At 35.0% G+C, this 18,354-nt stretch overlaps 2 protein-coding genes across 2 annotated transcripts; one reads left to right on the forward strand and one right to left on the reverse strand.

Annotated features, from left to right (window-relative positions):
- Positions 1 to 12,941: 12,941 nt before the first annotated feature.
- On the forward strand, positions 12,942 to 15,119 carry LOC123313509. The gene is made up of 4 exons (XM_044898424.1): positions 12,942 to 13,656; positions 13,719 to 13,817; positions 13,888 to 14,930; positions 15,055 to 15,119. The coding sequence occupies exons 1-3, from the start codon at positions 13,275 to 13,277 to the stop codon at positions 13,935 to 13,937; spliced, it is 531 nt and encodes a 176-aa protein (XP_044754359.1). The 5' UTR covers positions 12,942 to 13,274; the 3' UTR covers positions 13,938 to 14,930; positions 15,055 to 15,119.
- A 686-nt stretch (positions 15,120 to 15,805) lies between these two features.
- Positions 15,806 to 16,422, reverse strand: LOC123313510 (ER membrane protein complex subunit 6). The gene is made up of 2 exons (XM_044898425.1): positions 16,208 to 16,422; positions 15,806 to 16,156 (listed from the first exon to the last, which is right to left on the reverse strand). Exons 1-2 carry the CDS (start codon positions 16,323 to 16,325, stop codon positions 15,945 to 15,947), a joined length of 330 nt encoding a protein of 109 aa, XP_044754360.1. The 5' UTR covers positions 16,326 to 16,422; the 3' UTR covers positions 15,806 to 15,944.
- Positions 16,423 to 18,354: the final 1,932 nt, after the last annotated feature.

Here is an 18,354-nt window from a genome sequence, read left to right on the forward strand (position 1 = left end):
TTTCAGAAGGCGTATACTTTAATTCTAAAACATCTAAAACTTTGCCATCGTTTCGGACATTATTTGTTCTTTCTCAAGGCTGCAATAATACAAATATCAAAGATTATAGAGTAGAAAGATAGGAAACGAAGCGACTAGAGTGATGTGAGCGCCATCTGTGTTTCAAATGTGTTTTTAAGGCCCTAAGACTGGTTAAAATTTTAATTCGAGGGACATATGAAATTTTGCGAGATGTCAGAGTCAAATGGCCATTTTGATCAAACCGGTTTTGAATGTTTTGATTCTCGTATCCATAGACAACCTCGTATCGCCTTTTGTTTTCCAAGCCCGTTCTAGTTGCTGATTATTGAAATTTTTGTCTAATTTCTTGGCGAAAACCTCAGAATATCGTTCGAAAATTATTGTATGGTGAAGAACTGTGGATCAAATAAAACGAATTTTACTAAGGAAAATGGGAATGTAAGTATTAACTGGTAAACATGTGACTCGGTCATTCATTGATTTTTGTTTTCAGTGCTACGAAGTGGATAAAATTTTCAGGGCGTAAAGGCCTGCAAACACTACTGACTACACCATGTGCAATGAACATTTTACTGCAAGTCGATTGAGAACTGTTTATCCACGTGAATTGTTATATGCAGGAAGCATCCCTTACATGGAGGGCTCATTTAGGGGAAATTATGACTTTTACACCAATTAACCTTACCTTCCATTCAAAGATTCTCAATATTGCCTTCAATATATTCAGAAATGCAAAATTTTATGGATTTCGATTTGGGAATCGGGTGACTGTCAAATTGTTGTTTGGAAAGTCAAAGTTTTATGAAACCTTCTGTGAGTGTTCATTCGTCAATCAATTTGTATATTGTGTCGTGACCATACTATGAAGAAATCATGAAAAAGCATGAAGAAATTATACTGACGGACTTGAATACAAGGCTTGTATACCTCTGTAAGGTTTTTTTCAATTGTGGTTCTGAAAATTTTGTAAATAATATGTAAGTAACGGAAATATGTATGCTCTGACGGTAAATTGAATATTGGTTCATATCAATTTCTGATATAAATTGTAAAAATTCAACTCAGTTTATTAATTCGAAACTTTTTCACAGAAAAACACCTTTCACGTAACTATAGCAGATAACCATGTACTCTTGTCTCCTAGTCAAAGCTCTATTCGTTGTCCATAATTTCAAATTTTTGTAAATTTTTTATAGATTGCAAATAAAAATTTATCACATCCAACAGCGTATTTCATTGATACCAATCGATTCCAAACAATGTTCAGATGAAAACTAACATCCTGGTCACAAAACAAAACCATCCTTTTGTTTTGTCGCTCAGGATGTTTGTTTTCTGGTCTCAACAACGTCAATATTGAAATTGAATACAAGGAATAGAATTCGAATTTCGCGCCCCTCAATTATAAAAGAGAAAACTGTTATTAAACAGTTTTTCTGTATTGATAATACGTTTTCAGCGCCATCTCATTGTCAAATGTGTTTTCACTGGCCAAAATGTAGTCGGTTTTTAGTACTAGCGATATGAGGGCGTTTCCTATCTTTCTACTCTATAATCTTTGACAAATATATTAAGGCCCGGTACTTTCACCTTCGAATAAATTTTATTCACTGTCAATAAGTATCTGTCGAATAATTTCCTATCTGAAGGAAACCTTATTTCGGTGCTTTTAGATGAAATTATTTGACGAATAACAATTCTGTGAAAACACGGTATACTACTTTTCACTGATTAATGTAAAATAAGAGACCGCATTGTAGAAAGTGTCATAATTCCAACTAGAAAGCAAATATTCCGTGAAAATCACACAAAAAATAACCATACATCCAGAATCTTAAAAATTCAACCAATAATGACGTACCGACATTCGATCTATGACAAATAAAATTTTATTAACGAGTTTCAATGACAGATTTATTCGATGAATAACACTATCTGAAAGTGAAAAGACTGCATTTTTACTTATCCTAAGAATAAGACTTATTTATCGAATAAATTTAGTTATTCGCACCTGAAAGTACCGGTCCTAAATCAGGTACTCATCTAGACGAACAGACCTAACTCTCACCTCGTTATAACTCTTAAAAATATAATCTCGGCAAAAATTCATTGTCTTTGAATGAAACGAAACGCTGGTCAAAAGTTCTTCCTGAATTTTTCAAAAACGTGTTTTCCAGTTTAGAAAATATATCTATAAAGCCTTCGGTGCTGTCTACTTTGTAAAAGACGTTTCTGAGGTTTCTCTTCACTGGTAAAAGACATTGTTAATAGGTGAATGAATTCATAGAAAGGTAGGTACTGGCAATGAAAACGAAAGTTTATGACTCTCCCGAGAAGGATGCGAAGATAATGAACCCTTATTCTATTCTAGGGTAAGGTTAAGGTATGTTCGGTACCTACTAGTGATGCCCACGAAACCAACTCGTCTCGCCGATAAGACATGAAGTCTCGAATCTCGTGCGAAAGTCTCGTAAAAGTCTCGTTGTCTCTAAATTTAAATTCACTCAACTAACACCTCGATTGAGAACTCATAAATAATTGAGGGGAAGGGCCCGGTGATATGGTTTCCACCAGGACCCGGACCAAACTTGCTACGCCCCTGCTCGTAGTGGTTCATAACGCTTTGTGAAAACGGAATATTTGAATCTAATTGTAATTATAACCCCTACTCTAGTTAATCTACTGATTTTTTTCCCAATTATTTGCCTTTGGGAGTATAATAATAATAGTGATAATTCTATCAAATTTGTTAAATGAATAAAGTGCTCCCGACAAAGATTTTCAAATTTTCGGTTTCAATCGGCTTATTCTGAAGTTAATGTTATAATATCAAGAAAAATTTCAGAATATGATAATTGAAATTCGAAGTTATATATAAAGCTTTCTACAAATACATAACTGAGTTCTGATGGGCTCAGCTGTATTCGATTTATTCTAGTTATTGATTCTTTGTCGTTTATGAACATTAAGTTAATTTAAAATTGGCTAAGGTTATAAGTTCTTCGTATGAATTGGGGAAATTTAAGGAAGCAATTCGAAGAGGAAACACCTGATATAATACATGAATGTATGAAAGAAACAGATTCTTTTAAAATATCATTATACAGGTTGATTCATTAGCATTGAGACATTACTTAAGAAATAATAATTTCAATCAAAATATGACGATGGGATCAAGTAGGAGTCAATAAAATATTGCTGTGAAAAAAGATCAAAACTGTTTTTTTTTTCGTTTTTTTACTGATAATTTACGCGTTTATTTCTCATTGCCATCCAAATTGGCATAGAGGTATAACTTTGAGAAACTAATCTTATTTAGGTATTACTTCAAACTTTTTTATAGCGGTCGCCACATGAATGACTGATGAAGAAATAAAATGGTAGCTATTTTAGTTAGACCAGAAGGATGTAAAAATCATTTGCTCAGAATATTGATGATATTGTATAAACATGATATTTCTAGACGTTTTTGAGAAAAACGCAGTAAAGACTTCATTGTCTTCATTATCACAGCAATCAATTTTTTAAATTCATGAAGAGTCAGAAAAATGTTGGTGCGTTGGTAAAAGTGAAACAGAAATTGATCTATTTCAGGATTTTGTTGCCAAATATTTTCATTTCTGACAAAATGAATTTGTTCCATAATTTTGACGCGCACTGTATATTATCATTGAATATATAGGTATATCATATATATTCTTTTGAATGTCAGCAAAACATGTTTATTAAAAAGGTACCCTCAAAAATAATGAGAATAACAGTCCCTAGGAAGTCGTCAACACCAACTTATTGAAGGCTACAAAACACAAAACACAGATGCTTCACTTTGCGATCTATTCAGTCTTCAGAGTGAACGTACAAATGAATAGAATAATTTTATGAAATTTATTAAAGACCACTGGCTCGTGTTACATAAACATACCCTAAAAGTTTTTATCAAGTGCCTTCGTCTTGGTATGTTTATTGAATGAAGAATTTCTGATCCCGATTATTCTATTGAAATTTTCGATTAAAACAATTTATTTTTTTGTGCTTTTAAAATCTTGTACCTATGGGAAAAAATAGGAAAAAGTGATATGAGTACGAAGAAATGATTCCAGAGTGTTTTCAAATTCGGAAGCAAATATCCTTTATTAGTAGTCTACTAGTCTGGGTGCTTTTATCATAATAAAAATGTTAATTTCGACCCATCGAACTAGTTTTGGTGCTATAGGTATTCAGAGATGTCAATCTGGATTCCGTCCTCTGTAATAAAATGTCCCTCTTACTCATTTCTTTGTCCTGAATTGGTACCTTATGACCGCTACCTGGGGGCTGAAGATTCATCGTGTTCAATGACAAGGGGCGGAGCTATCCCTTAATTCTTCTCGATACACCTGTCGATCTTTTAAAACGAAAACAGTCTGATTATTTTTGAATGGTAGGAGGGGCCATAATCGGGGGAAAAGGGTCCAGAAGAATATAAAATGAAGAGAGCCGACATTCCGAAATCAGTCTTCAATTGTAAGTTGCTCTGACTTTTGAAGAAAAAAGAAATAACACAGAATTTATTGGTTTGTTGAAGTCTACAGAGTAATATGAAATTGTTTGTCTTCAGTGAATTTTTGTGAATTGTCCCATTTTCCAATGTAAGTACTTATTCAAACTTGGTAGTGATAGAAATATTCTTAAATATTTGAAATTCATGCCAGCATAAAATAAAAACAAAAAAATTATAACAATGGATCTCACAAAAATTAACCGGTTTGTTTCACTTTCACAGCACCAGAAACCCATTGCATCACTCAAGGATTTGATACAGTTTGAAGTCCATGGATTAATTGATGCAAAATTAGTGAAGACCAGATTCGGGGAATCTATTCTCTTGGAGTGGATTAAAAGTGTTTATTTTTGCCGAAACGTACCAACGACCATCTGAAGCATTTCATTAGGGAATTCGGTGGAGTTCGGAATCAAATTCCATTGGAAATACCGAAGTATAAACCGATTCAGCCTTTTGAGATTGTCCAATTGTGAAGATGAAGGTACATATTTAATATTGATTTCTTCCATAATGCAATGAATTTTCTGTTCCACGAGAATAACATCATGAAAAAATGAAATGAAAAATTGTAGTCACGGACAAAAATTTAATATTTAATCTGCCATTTGCCATTTGAAACGATACAAAATTCAACTCAAAACCTTTGATGCGCATAGAGGTGATAGTTTAGGAAGTATAATCGGGTAAAATGGGATGTTCAGTCAGCATTTGAATCAAGAATTAGATTTGGGGTTATAATTAATTTGAAGCATACGATTGATGGAGAATTTTTCGGTGAAGCATTCACATTCAACTTTTCAAAAATTTAATGAAAAATACAATAAGCAGTATTGGAATCATTAAAGTGAATTTTGTATTTTGTGGTCAATCCATTAAAAAAAGTGATGATGATGATTGATGAGCTACTTGATTCCAAATATTTCCATACACAAAATGCAACAATAGATAGGGGAACAGATTTAAACGATTGGTTCAAAAGAAATGCTTCAAATGAAATAAAACAAAAGCTTGAAGAATTTCGAGTGAAAGAGAGTGGTTTTGCTCTTCAATAAATTGTTTCATTCGAAGTTAATATAATTAAGGTGGAACGTTAAGCTTCCTTAAAAAATTGCTCTCAAAAAATCATGCATTAATATCAAAAACAAAAATTTGATGAATGTCGTATTTTGAGGAGTATTACTGAATGCTTACATACAGCATTTTCCCACTCATATAGAGTGACGTCATATCTTCACCCAAGCACTATTTTTAATTGTGATGTTATGGATTTTCCAATTGGATTTAATGATATAAAGGAGTTTGAAATGTTGAGTAATGTTTCACTGAATGTTTTCTCACTACAAATGATAAATAATGATGAACAAAATGCTCATATCTATGAAATAGTAGATTATCATTATATTCATTATGTTAATACCTATTAAGAAGAAGTTATCGAGGTTAGTATCGAAACGAATCAGATAATATGGCTGAAAAGTAATTCATATATGATCAATGTCTGAATTATTTTAATACAGAAGAAAAACTAGGGGAACATATTGAATTCCTCTCGAATCGTAAACCATGTCACATACGTCTTCTAAAACATTTTAGGGTTAAAGGTTTTCACTCCCAATCTCTTAAACAAAATCAATAAATGTCAAATGAATAAAGCAACAATTCAAAAGATTTTCAGAAATTGACCATTGTCCTTCGTCTGATGAAGGAGTCTGAAACTCCGAAACGTTACGTTACATAATTATAATTTCAGTTCATTGCCAGGCAACAATTTTTTCTACTTATTGATTTGCTCCTGACTAATCAGTGCCAGAATTTACGCAGAAGCAAATCGGTTATTTCAACTTTTCAATTGATATTGTTCCAGAGATTGGTAGTGAAAACTCTAAAAAGTTTCAGAAGATGCAGCATCCTCCCAAATTAAATTTCGATCGATATCATTTCACATACGGTTTCCAGAAAAGTATCATGTTTGTTTTTTTCCAATTACCGATACAAACAAAGAAGTCATTTTGTGTTGTATTGTGACATGTCTGAAACCGATCAATGATATAAAAATGAGTTGTATAAAGTACCAAGAAGATGAAAAAAAAAGCGCAGACTTTTAATTAAGAATTTCTTATGAACAAGACAGTTAACATTCATATTTTGGAAGCTATACGGGAGTTGATTGTATGGAGTGGTTTTCGGATAAACTGAGTGAGATAGCAGATTCTTTATGTAGAAAATTAATGAGCTCAATTGGTTCACATACTCGAATTATATGCCATATATGTAAGAAAACATTCAAAGCCGATGATAAAACAGTCATGGACCATAATCACTTTTCTGGAGTGAGCCGCGGGTGAGCTCACAATAGTTGTAATTTCAATTTCATAAAGTATTTTGTCATACCAGTTTAGCAATCCATATGTATATATCTAGGTAGATATGACGCACAATTTTCTGAGAAACCTTGCAAAACAGGGTTTCGTTTCTTTTTTACCACTGAATAAAGAAAAATATATAAGTTTCACAAAAAAGGTTGAAAATACACTACAATTTAGAAGTCAGAAGTCACTACAATTTAGGTTCATTGATAGTTTACGTTTTCTCAACATTTCACTGGAGAATTTCGCATTATATCTCTCATTGAATCAGTTTACCAAATTGAAAAAACAATTTTCCGATTTAAATCCGGATACATTCAAACTTTTGACCAAAAAAGTATAGTGTGTAGAGTTGATAAATTATATGATGCATGTCTACTATCCATTAGGAAATTCTAAAACTAATTGAATTATGAGAAATAAGTGATGAACAATATGGTTCGCATTCAATTGTCAATCATTAAAAGATATATTAAGATTATATAATGACATATGATGTAAAACTGATATAAAGCAGCTGATGTGTTGCATGTGATCGTGTCACATGCAATAAGGCGAATGTACTGTAACAAATATTAATTTAGAAATCATTAAAGATATTGACATATTACTATTCATAGAAAACGGTATGAGAGGTATGAGTCAGTGTTCAGACAGATACTAACAAATATAGGGGGTCAAAATTCAATATCAATGAAACTGAAAAGTATTTTGTCTACTTGGATGTGAATATAACTTGTATGGTTGGGCTATGAGTCAGTTTTTGCCATGTGAGGATTCAAACACAAATATAGATGTTACACAAATACCTGATGTTGTTCCCGAGGGATATATTTTAGAGGTTGATTTGGATTATCCCGCCGAAATACATGACACGCATAAAGACCTGCCATTCTGTGGCAGGTCACCTCTTGTATCCCACCTTGATCAAAGTTGCCTAAATTATTAACTACTCTTTATCATAAAAATAATTATATCGTACATTATAGGACGTTAAAACAAGCCTTGAGTCATGGACTTGTTTTGAAAAAAGTTCATAGAGTTATTCAATTCAGACAATCTGCCTGGCTTAAAATGTATATTTATAAAAATACACATTTGAGGTAGGCATCAAAGAACGATTTGAAAAAAATCTTTTCAAATTAATGAATAATGCTGTGTTTGGGAAAACCATTGAAAACGTCCGGAAGCATAGAGTAGTTGAGTTGGTCAACAAATGGCATGGCAGATATGGCGCAATGAATTTCTAGTCCTTTCTACAAGGATATAATGATTTTCGGAGAAAATCTTGTCGGAATTGAAATGCAAAAGCGTTTAATCACATTCTATAAACCAATATATGTAGGGATGTCTGTATTAGACATTTCAAAGGTTTGCTTGTATGAGTTTCATTACGATTATTTCCACGTTCAAAGAAAGTATAAATTGAATTTTTTGGATACCGATAGTTTGACTTATGAAGTATCCAATCAAAATGTTTCTGAGTACATAAAACGTGATTGTTACGGTCGCTTTGATACATCTGACTATCCTAAAATCCATATGGAATTATTCCTCAAGTCAATAAAAAAGTAATTGGGCTTGATGAAGGATGAAAATAATGGTAAGATTATGACCGATTTCGTAGGTTTAAGATCTAAAATGTACTCATTTCGTGTTGATAAAGAGGAAATAAAAAAAGGTAGGGCATAAAGCGGAATGTGATCTTTCGATGACTACTTGAAATGAAATATGATGGAAGCCAACACTAAATTAATAAGACAAAGAAATATTATCTCTAAATGTCATGATGTTTTTTCAATTGAACAGGAGAACATTGCATTATGTAGTAGAGACAATAAAAGATAACTATATCCTACATAATTCACATTGTACTTTGCCTTGGGGTCATTATCGAATATCCTCATCATAGATTTCAAAGGACCAGATGGGGAAAATTATGATGATGAATTATGCTGTGACAGCCATTGGGAGAACTTTCTCATATGAGCCGATTTGTCTGGGAAATTCATCAAAAAATTTCCACAACGAAATGAAGAATTTGACCAGTTTCCAATATATGAATGCATGGATGCTTGTTGGACACTTCATAATATAGGTACTTGAGAGATTTATTCAAAAATTGACCTAATCGAAGTATGGATGCTGGGTCCTCATCATGATCCATGATCTAATGATGGATTGATTCCATGGCAAATCAACATTGTGGACAGAAACAAATGAGGGCAGTAATGAAGATGATGAAAATTATGTAGATTTTCATTTTGAATAGAATTTGTTCAAATTTGATTCATATGTACAATTAATGGAATTTTCATCGTTAACGTTATGGAATACACAGATACGCCAACGAAAAATCTGTCACATTGTCTTTATTTGGACACGTTCAGTAAACTGCATGAATGACTATTTTGCAATTCTTGTTGGCAGAAAAGCATTATTGCTGTTGAAAAATTCCATAATGATTTATTCTTACTATAGTAAATGTCACTCTCATGCTGTCTCATGCTATCAGTTTATGATTATTCTCCTAATAAATATTTGTCTTTTTGAAATACTTATCCCATCCTTCTGTATACCCCATTTATATGAAAAGTTGGAAAGGGACACCCCAGATTTATACATACCTTCAATTTGTTTCGAGGAGTCTTCAAATTCGGACTCTGAAATATTTTATTTATGAAATTGTTAAATGAACTGAACACTTGAACATTGTAAATATCTCTATATAGGTATGTATATATGTATATAAATAAATACCAAAAATGTATAAAAAGTATGTTTTATTATCCTTCACAAATATTTTTCTACTTAACAAAGAATGTTGTTTTCATTTAAAATCAAACATTCACATATAATATCAAATTCTCAATAGAATAGAAGTTTCATAAGCATTTCCAGTCTATTTCTGAGGAAACCAAAGATTATAGAGTAGAAAGATGGGAAACGAGGCGACTAAAGCGATTTGAGCGACATCTGTGTGTCACGCGTGTATTCAAAACGCTAGGACTGGTTAAAATATTAATTTGGGTGCCATTTGCAGAAATATATGACATTTTTTAAGATTTCAGACGTCAATTTTGATCAAAGAGGTTTTGAATGTTTTGATTCTCATTCCGCTTTTTGTTTATCTGGCTCGTTCTAGTTGCTAATTTTTGGAGTTTTTTGTCTTATTTCTTGGTGAAAACATCAAAATATTGTTCGAAAATTATTGAATGGTGAAGAACGGTGGATCAAATAATGAAATGTATTTTACGTGATTAAGTTTTTCACTCAACTAAGGAAAATGGAAGCGTAAGTATTAAAAGTCGTAAGATGTGAATCGGTCATTCATTGATTCTTATTTTCAGTGCTCCGAAGTGGATAAAATTCTCAGGGATTGAAGACTACTACTAACTACACCATTTGCAATGAACATTTTACTGCAGGTCAATTGAGAACTGTTGATCGACGTAAATTGTTGTATGCAGAAAGCATCCCTTGCATGAACGGCCTTTTAAGTGAAAATGATGATCTTTATAGGTCCATTCAATGATTCTCAATTGCTACTCTTTCAATATATTCAGAAATGCAGAGGTTTTATTGATTTCCATTTGGGAACCAAGTGACTGTCAAATTGTTGTTTAGAAAGTCAAAGTTTTATGAAACCTGCTGTGAGTGTTTTGTTCATTCAAATCAATTTGTATATTGTGTCATGAAGAGACCATATCATAAGGAAATCATAAAAAAAGCACCAAGAAACTATACTGACATACAGGTCTTACATATGTCTGCAAGTTTTTTTTTTAAGTGTGGTTCTGAAAATTCCTTAAATAATACCGACATATGTAAGTAACTGGAATATGTATGCTATTATGGTTTATTGAATATTGGTTCATATTAATTTCTGATATATGTATATTTTGCAAATTCAACTAAGTTCATTAATTCAGAACAAACTATATTGTACAGAAACAACACCTTCGACGACGTATAGCAGTAAAGCTTCATTTATTGCCCACTATTTCAATTTCTGTTAATTTTTTATGAATTGCAAATAAACATATAGCACATCCAACAGCGTTTTTCGTTGATATCAATTGATTCCAAACAATATTTAGATGAAAACTAACATCCTGATCACAAAGCAAAACCATACTTTTGTTTTGTCGCTCAGGATGTTTGTTTTCTTATAGAAACAAAGTCAATATTGGAATGCAATACGAGAAATAGAATTCGAATTTCGCGCCCCTCAATCAAGAAACAGAAAACTGTTATCAAAAAGTTTTCCTGTTTTGAAAGTGCGTTTTTAGCGCCATCTCATTGTCACGCGTGTTTTCACTTGCCAAAATGTAGTCGGTTTTTAGTACTAGCGATATGAGGGCGTTTCCTATCTTTCTACTCTATAATCTTTGATTTAAATGATTTTCCTTCCTTGACATTCACAGTTGTGGTTGTAACGGAAACATCATCAATGAATCGCATATCTTTAGCTTCATTTAAGTTGAGGATTTCAGTAAACATCATCCATTGCATGTAAACGAAATGAACATATATATGACAAACGTCTCAATAGTTGAAGAGTAGAAAGGTATTCTGCACAAGTCTGACATCACCAATCATCCAGAAGAACGATGCGCACTGGAACAAACAAAATCTGCCATTTTCGCGTTCCACTCTTGAATATTTAAATAATGTACCTAATATCAAAATTTCAGCCTTCCTGAAATTGTTCCTTGACTCTTTTGCGATCATTCACTCCGCATATGCTCTTTCCGATAACGTTAACGAAGTGAGATCTGAATATAAATCCTATCCCACAATAAAACCATGCGCGCCTTTACTATGTTCAATATTTTCGCCATAGCTGTCTCGATAATTGCTGACATGAGTATGCCTGCAAGAGGTGTTGGAATAGGATTCAGATTTGATGGAGGTCTGTTTAACCTCAGAGCAAAAACCCGTACAAAAGTTTATCACGGAACAATATGCAGACGACTGCGCACTTATCCGCTAGCAGCCCAGAGGATCTGCAGATAATGTTGGACACCTATAAACATATATAGCTTTAGGCCTTAGACTTAATATTGACGAAACCAAAATCCTGGTAAGTCCGCCAGAAAACCTTCAAACAGATATCAGCCCGGAAGATGAAAGTCTAGAACAGGTCGAATAGTTCAAATACTTGGGAAGCTTCATAAATACTATAGGGTTAACCTGGACACGGAAATACACAACCGTATCAATTCGGCATCACGGGCATTCTGGAAGCTAAAGGACAGAGTGTTTCAAAATCACGACCTCAATCTGAAAACAAAGACAGCTGTTAACAAATCAGTGGTCCTTCCAATCTTTCTTTACCGAAGCGAAAGCTGGAAGCTCTACAGGCGACATATTAAACAGATTGAACAAACGCAACAACGTCATCTAAGACAAAAAATGCACATCAGATGGTTCCAAAAAGTTTCAAATGCAGTCTTGCAGCGCGCGAGTTGTATAACATTTGAGATTCAAGTAACGATGAGGGCCCGACTCAGATGGAGCGGCCACATTCTGAGGATGCAAGACACAAGACTCCCCAAAATAGCTCTGTACGGCGAATTCACAGAGGGAGCTCGGAAACCAGGAGGCCAGTATAAGCGGTTCAATCTCTAAAATCGGTTAAGGCCAATCATGACTTGGAACAACTATCGTTAGACAGATCACAGTGGTAGTCTTTGGTCCACAGCTATGATGGAGACTCGAGAAGAATACAGCGGCGGCCAGATCTGGTTGGTGACTATCCATGCCCAGAGTGTGGCAGGATCTGTAGGTCACGGTTGGGTCTCTTCAGTCACAGGAGGGCACAGTCGCAAGTAGCCCTAAGAAATTATAGGCTTGTTCGTAGAGTGGTTCACAACGGTTGTGAACTGTACAGAGCAAGCGCAATTCCATTTTAGGGTAGCGAAAATCCATTTGCGCTTGCTCTGTACAGTTCACAACCGTTGTGAACCACTCTACGAACAAGCCTTATAAATTTGATCGCACCGATAGTCTGGTTTTTATTTTTTTTTTGGAGATTTATTCTTGGTAAAGAGATTCAGCAATGAATGAATCCGTGAACTTTTTTTAGAGTTCGTACACTCACTCACCAAGCAGGCATCCTTGGGCACATTGAATAAAGAATTTTTTTTATTCAATGCTTGGGCATTTGTGCCAAATTTTGATTACGCCGATAAGTCAAGGGGGTTATGTTATGTTATGTTAATGTTACAACACTGTCTCTGTTGTGTTAGTAGAGAAACTAGCATAGATAAACTAGAAGGAGAAAATTCGTACGCTTGAGAACTTTAGATCTCAAAGTTTTGTATTAAATACAAACATGTATGTGTAACATGGCAGATTTGGAATTCCAGGAAAGAGTTTGCTCACTTTGTGGTGTGGAATTTTCTACAATTTCAGCGAAAAATAAGCATTTGCGAAATATTCATAATGTGATCATCACTACGACTTGGAAGTCTCATATTATTTGCCCACTTTGTAAAACAAATGAATCTAAATGTGGAACATACAAAAAATTGGAAACTCATTTATCATTGCTGCACAATATTAAATTGGAGTTTGAGACTCATCACTTCACTAATCAAGAAAGTTATGCACAATGGTTCGAGACAGAGAGACTGGATATGGTTTATGCAGTCCATGGTGTGAAAAAATATAAAGATTATATGCTGAAGTCGTATGTTTGTAACAGAAGTAATTCAAAAGGTATAGAACCATACTTATTTTTCCATTTTCTTGAGTATCAATAAAACTAAATATTGTCTCAGGGTTTCAAAGTAAAAGAAGTTCTAAAGAAAAAGTGGGGGGCTCCATCAAGATCAATGGAGTATGCCCATCTCGTATTGAAACCAAGATTCAGCCAACAGGTATTTTCAGTAATCTGTTCACTTGGACTATTTATATGAGTATATCTCTAAAAATTTAATCTTTTTGTAGGACAGACTTTTTCAAGATTTTGGAAAACACATGTCGGTCATGAAGAGTAAGAAACTACCATTTATCAAAATCTGAGAACAGAGAAATTGTTCAAAAATTATGTGATGGTGGTACAGTTTAATGAATTATTTTCGATGCCAGGAATGTGAAATCCAAAGAATTACAATGATTAAATTCATAAAACAGGGAAGATGTCATATTTATAATAAAAACATGATATATGCAAGAAAAAAGATGATCATGAAGGAAGGGAGTCTAACTTAATGTGGAGGAGTGTCAGTTGGACCCACCAGACCTACCATGTGTGTATTGTAGCACACAAACAATCTCATAGAGCTCAACTTCTCCCTCCAGTCCCATCCTGCTAAAGAAGAAGATCATGTCAGAGGGGGAATAATTCACAAGTTCCCCTAGAACCAGCTAGAGCGAACCAAATATTTCAAGTCTGACTCTGTCTGCCACGAAGTAGTCACAGAGGTCGATAGTTGCGTCCTCCTTCAGGCAAATCCTGTATTTCATTGACTATGTGAGTGGGCTCTGAGCCTACAATGTCCCGTGGAGACTGCCGCTAAAGATCTAGATAGTTTAGTTAGAAGTTCTAGATAATTGGTTGATGTGTATACTGGGAGGCACCGAGATGGAGCCATCTCGGTGCCAGTATGTGAGTCGTGCAATCCGGGACGGCTGCTCCAATACTTTAGGATTCACTATTCCATCTAGCTGTTGTTTCGTTCCCTAACTAAGGAACTAGAAATTACGATAGTTCCGGGCCAATAAACACTGAGGTTGGTTGTTACCACTGAATCCCAAGTGTCCAGGTATTCAAAAAAGTTGCAGTCTGTTGTTACCTCCCCTGTTGGAGAGATTAAATTTGCATTTGTGCCAAATTGCATCTGTCAGTTGTGAGAGATTTGATAGCAGTTTTAATGGTCCGTTAAGTTATTTGACTTTCCCATCAAGCAGGTGATTGGCTCGCAAAGGTTAATAGCAAAAATTTCCGCCTGGAATGCTATTGCAATCGTCCAGACTAGCACAACCGAAATGTAAGCAAGCTTTGTACTGTACCTGAAATGAGTTTTTCTATCTGTTAGGAAAATATTGAGCTGAAAGAATAATTTTATTGGTTATATTAAAAATCATAATTGACTTCATACTTTTTTGTTTCAGGTGAACATTGTTGGAACAGGGTGTTCCTAGGCAGATCTAAAGTAAATAATGAGATTAAAATTGTGGAAAAAAGACTTAATTTTTTTTTCTCAGATAGGGGAGGGACAAATCAATGAAATTATTTTTAAAAAAAAGTATAAGTAAATGGGAAACAAAAGTGATATCGAAAGATTTATTTATGGAGAATATAGAATTTGAGTGTTACCAGAAATATCAAAGATGTGTACATCACATAGCATTCACCTGAATAGGTAGAATTATTGAAAATAATGTGTTATAAATGTTTGCTGAATTTTCTGTTTGAAGAAGCGTTTGCTCTCAATCGCCTGCTAGGCTTAATTCCTTCCAGAGTGCTTTCAAGATACTTGATTGCACAGTCTACTAGAGCTCGTGTTAGAACCACACAGCAAAGTAAATTTGACAATGCCTTCTTCATTAATGAGTAAAGCATGTCAATAGTAAAGGTGTTCCATAATATTTGTGTCAACCATATGGCATTTTGAACAGTTTCAAAAAAAAAACACACAGTTCCCATTTGTCCATACTCACTAATCTCTTTTTACACTGTTTTGTAACTTGATGCATTGCCAATCAAAAGTAGGTTTTTCCAATTTATTTTTTCTTTGATAAATTGTCAGTCTGCTTCACAAATTAATTTTGTGACCAGTCTCTAGAAAGTACAAATGTCTTCAAGGCATTCTCAGAAGATTTGTATTCTACCGATTTCTAAGAATAGTAATGCACATTAACCCAAAGTTTTTTAACATTTCTGTTCAATGAAATTAAGGTAAATCTTAATTATATGTAAAACCAATATCCATGATAACTCATCCTGGACAGTTACACTTGACAATTGAAATACATAACTCTCATACAAGCTTGAAATTCTTTCAATAAACATGAACCATTCCATATATAAATGTCCAACAAAGAATATACGTGAATAAATGTCCAAAAAATCCATTTGTTAATAATCCTTTACGTGAAATAAAATAGTTCTTCCATGTTTTGGAACCTGCTTTGAAAAGCACCATCAGCCAAAGGCTTGTAACAGCAAATATGTAAAAGGTGGCTCCATATAAACCTGTCAGGCCTAGAAGTCCTAAAAAATATTCATTAAGGTGTTTGCTTGATTACATATTCCTATGCCCACCAGCAGTACATCCTGACAAAGCTGCCATTGAAGTTCTTACATATTCTACCTGAGAAAGGTTGTATCTTATAGCTAACTCATTATATGCAACTTTTTCTATTTTATTTTTGTTAGCCATTTTTAGATTATCGATATCACTCAAATATTACAAGGGAGAAAGAAATTAAAATTACAGCTAGAATTGCCCACAGAACATCAAATATAACCTACTCTGTAATCTGTGAACCTACCCAAAATTTGATTCGACTCGAAGACCATAGAAATTTTAATTAATAAGTAGTATGAAAAGTTTGGCATCCGCTGATATGAATATCAACAAGTTATCTGATTTGAACTAGCGAATTTGCCATCGTCAGGGCATCTTTTTTTATTGTAACCTGAAAAACATTGCAGATCATTTTGAATTTCATCAGGCGAATTTCGAGTAGGGATCTGCAACAGGGTTTGAATAATAACTCAACATTCAAATTTCAGTTTTCAAAATAACGTACGCGAGTACAATTTTTTCTTCACTGAAATTCACAATGATGTTAGTGGTAATGGTCACTCACGAACGGTCGGACCTTGACCTACGTAACACTGTTCTGGTCTCCCATGTCGATACTCGATAGGTATAGGCCTTGTTTATATAACCCCCTATAAACAAGGGTATAGGGTCCAATTTGAGCGGTGAAAACTAGGACTGACCCCCACCCCCTGGCTGTAGTATCGGGGCCAAAGGTATTGCACGTAGGAAAACGATGACAGGAATGCAAGGGTCTGACTCCCTCATGACAGTAATACCGTCATGTAGACTCTGTTGTCTGCGGTCATGTCCCGCGTGGCGGGAGTTTTGGCTTAACCGCCTGAACCAAGTGTAAGAAAGATACAATAAACACTTTTCCCAAGACAAGGTGAAACAGCATATGCCTCGAAAGCCTCATAATTCTCGGGACAACATATGGGTCCACCCATAGCCAGATTGCTGCTGGTCTGAAGGTGGGCATCATGAATAGGCAATATCCAGAGGTGCTCCTAGAAGTGGACAACTGAAGGCCATCGAGGAAACAATTCTGGGGAAAATCATTGCACTGGGAAAAGAAGACACCATTAAGCCCAAATTCCAGCAGCTGCATATGAGGCCAGGTTGGATTGGTCTGACATGCTCTGATTAAGCCACAGCTGAGTGGGTGAGGAGCTGAAACCCTTGCAGGGAGCTGATTTGAGGATCACCGAAGAGGCTGCCTCACCCGGAGATCCTGATCCGCTATATCCCAAATAGTCTTGATCTCTCCAACGAGAAAATAATCAAGCTGCTTGAGAATCAACATGAAGGACTAAAAACCTCCAGCTGGAGGGTTCTTCGAAGGCGACCATCAGGACCCGTGCTTGAAGTCGTGATTTCGGCTGATAGGAAATCGGTCCAAAGACTGAGGCAGTTGAATTGGCGAATCAACTATCAATTCGGTCAAACAAGTCTCTGCCTCAAGGGCCACAAGACAGCGGAAGGGGGGTACAACAGGCCTCATCCTCTGGCTCAGTGTCTGAGCAGCTCAAGGCGGAAGAAGGGCGTAAGGCGGAAAAGCTATGTAAAAAGGCTGGAGCTTCAAATACGCTGAAGACCACCATCTCTGGGGAAGGGTTATTTCACGATGGCATGGGTAATGGGAGCACGGCAGGGTAAAATCTGCGGCTCTCTCCGAACAACCTAGCGAAAGACCAACCTCATAACAAGCAGGCGTTTTACGTACCTTCAGATAAATCTCCAGCACTCAAAGGCAGGCTCTAGTGCCTTATGCTGAAGAGCGTCTAGAAGGCACATTGACATAGGGCTGATACAAGAGTCTTGCATTCATGGGGCCCAAATCAGAGTTCTACCAAACAACTTATATCAGATGATATATTGCCATAGGTCGGTAAGTACAAGAGCTATTATAATACTCAGAAAGGTACTAACATTGTCTTCCACTTACAGAGTTCCTTATAAGGTACTGGAAACGGCTAGAGGCAGCTGGTCTTTGCCTTAGGCTACTTTCCAGAAGCTCACCATCAGAGTAAGTCCAACTCCTCATAGAATAGTGCCGCAAAGAGAGGAAATAATTGATTCTGGGCTGCGAAGCGAACGCAAACCACACAATATGGGGAAGCACGGACATAATTCGTAGAGG

This window comes from Coccinella septempunctata, chromosome 5 (assembly GCF_907165205.1).
Source record: "Coccinella septempunctata chromosome 5, icCocSept1.1, whole genome shotgun sequence".
In the NCBI taxonomy this organism is placed as follows: Eukaryota; Metazoa; Arthropoda; class Insecta; order Coleoptera; family Coccinellidae; genus Coccinella; species Coccinella septempunctata.

Coding starts and splice junctions, on each gene's coding strand:
- LOC123313509 (XM_044898424.1), top strand. CDS start 13,275: ATGTGTAACATGGCAGATTTGGAATTCCAGGAAAGAGTTTGCTCACTT. Junction 13,657..13,718: donor TAACAGAAGTAATTCAAAAG/GTATAGAACCAT, acceptor ATATTGTCTCAG/GGTTTCAAAGTAAAAGAAGT. Junction 13,818..13,887: donor AACCAAGATTCAGCCAACAG/GTATTTTCAGTA, acceptor ATCTTTTTGTAG/GACAGACTTTTTCAAGATTT.
- LOC123313510 (XM_044898425.1), bottom strand. CDS start 16,325: ATGGCTAACAAAAATAAAATAGAAAAAGTTGCATATAATGAGTTAGCT. Junction 16,157..16,207: donor TTTGTCAGGATGTACTGCTG/GTGGGCATAGGA, acceptor AATATTTTTTAG/GACTTCTAGGCCTGACAGGT.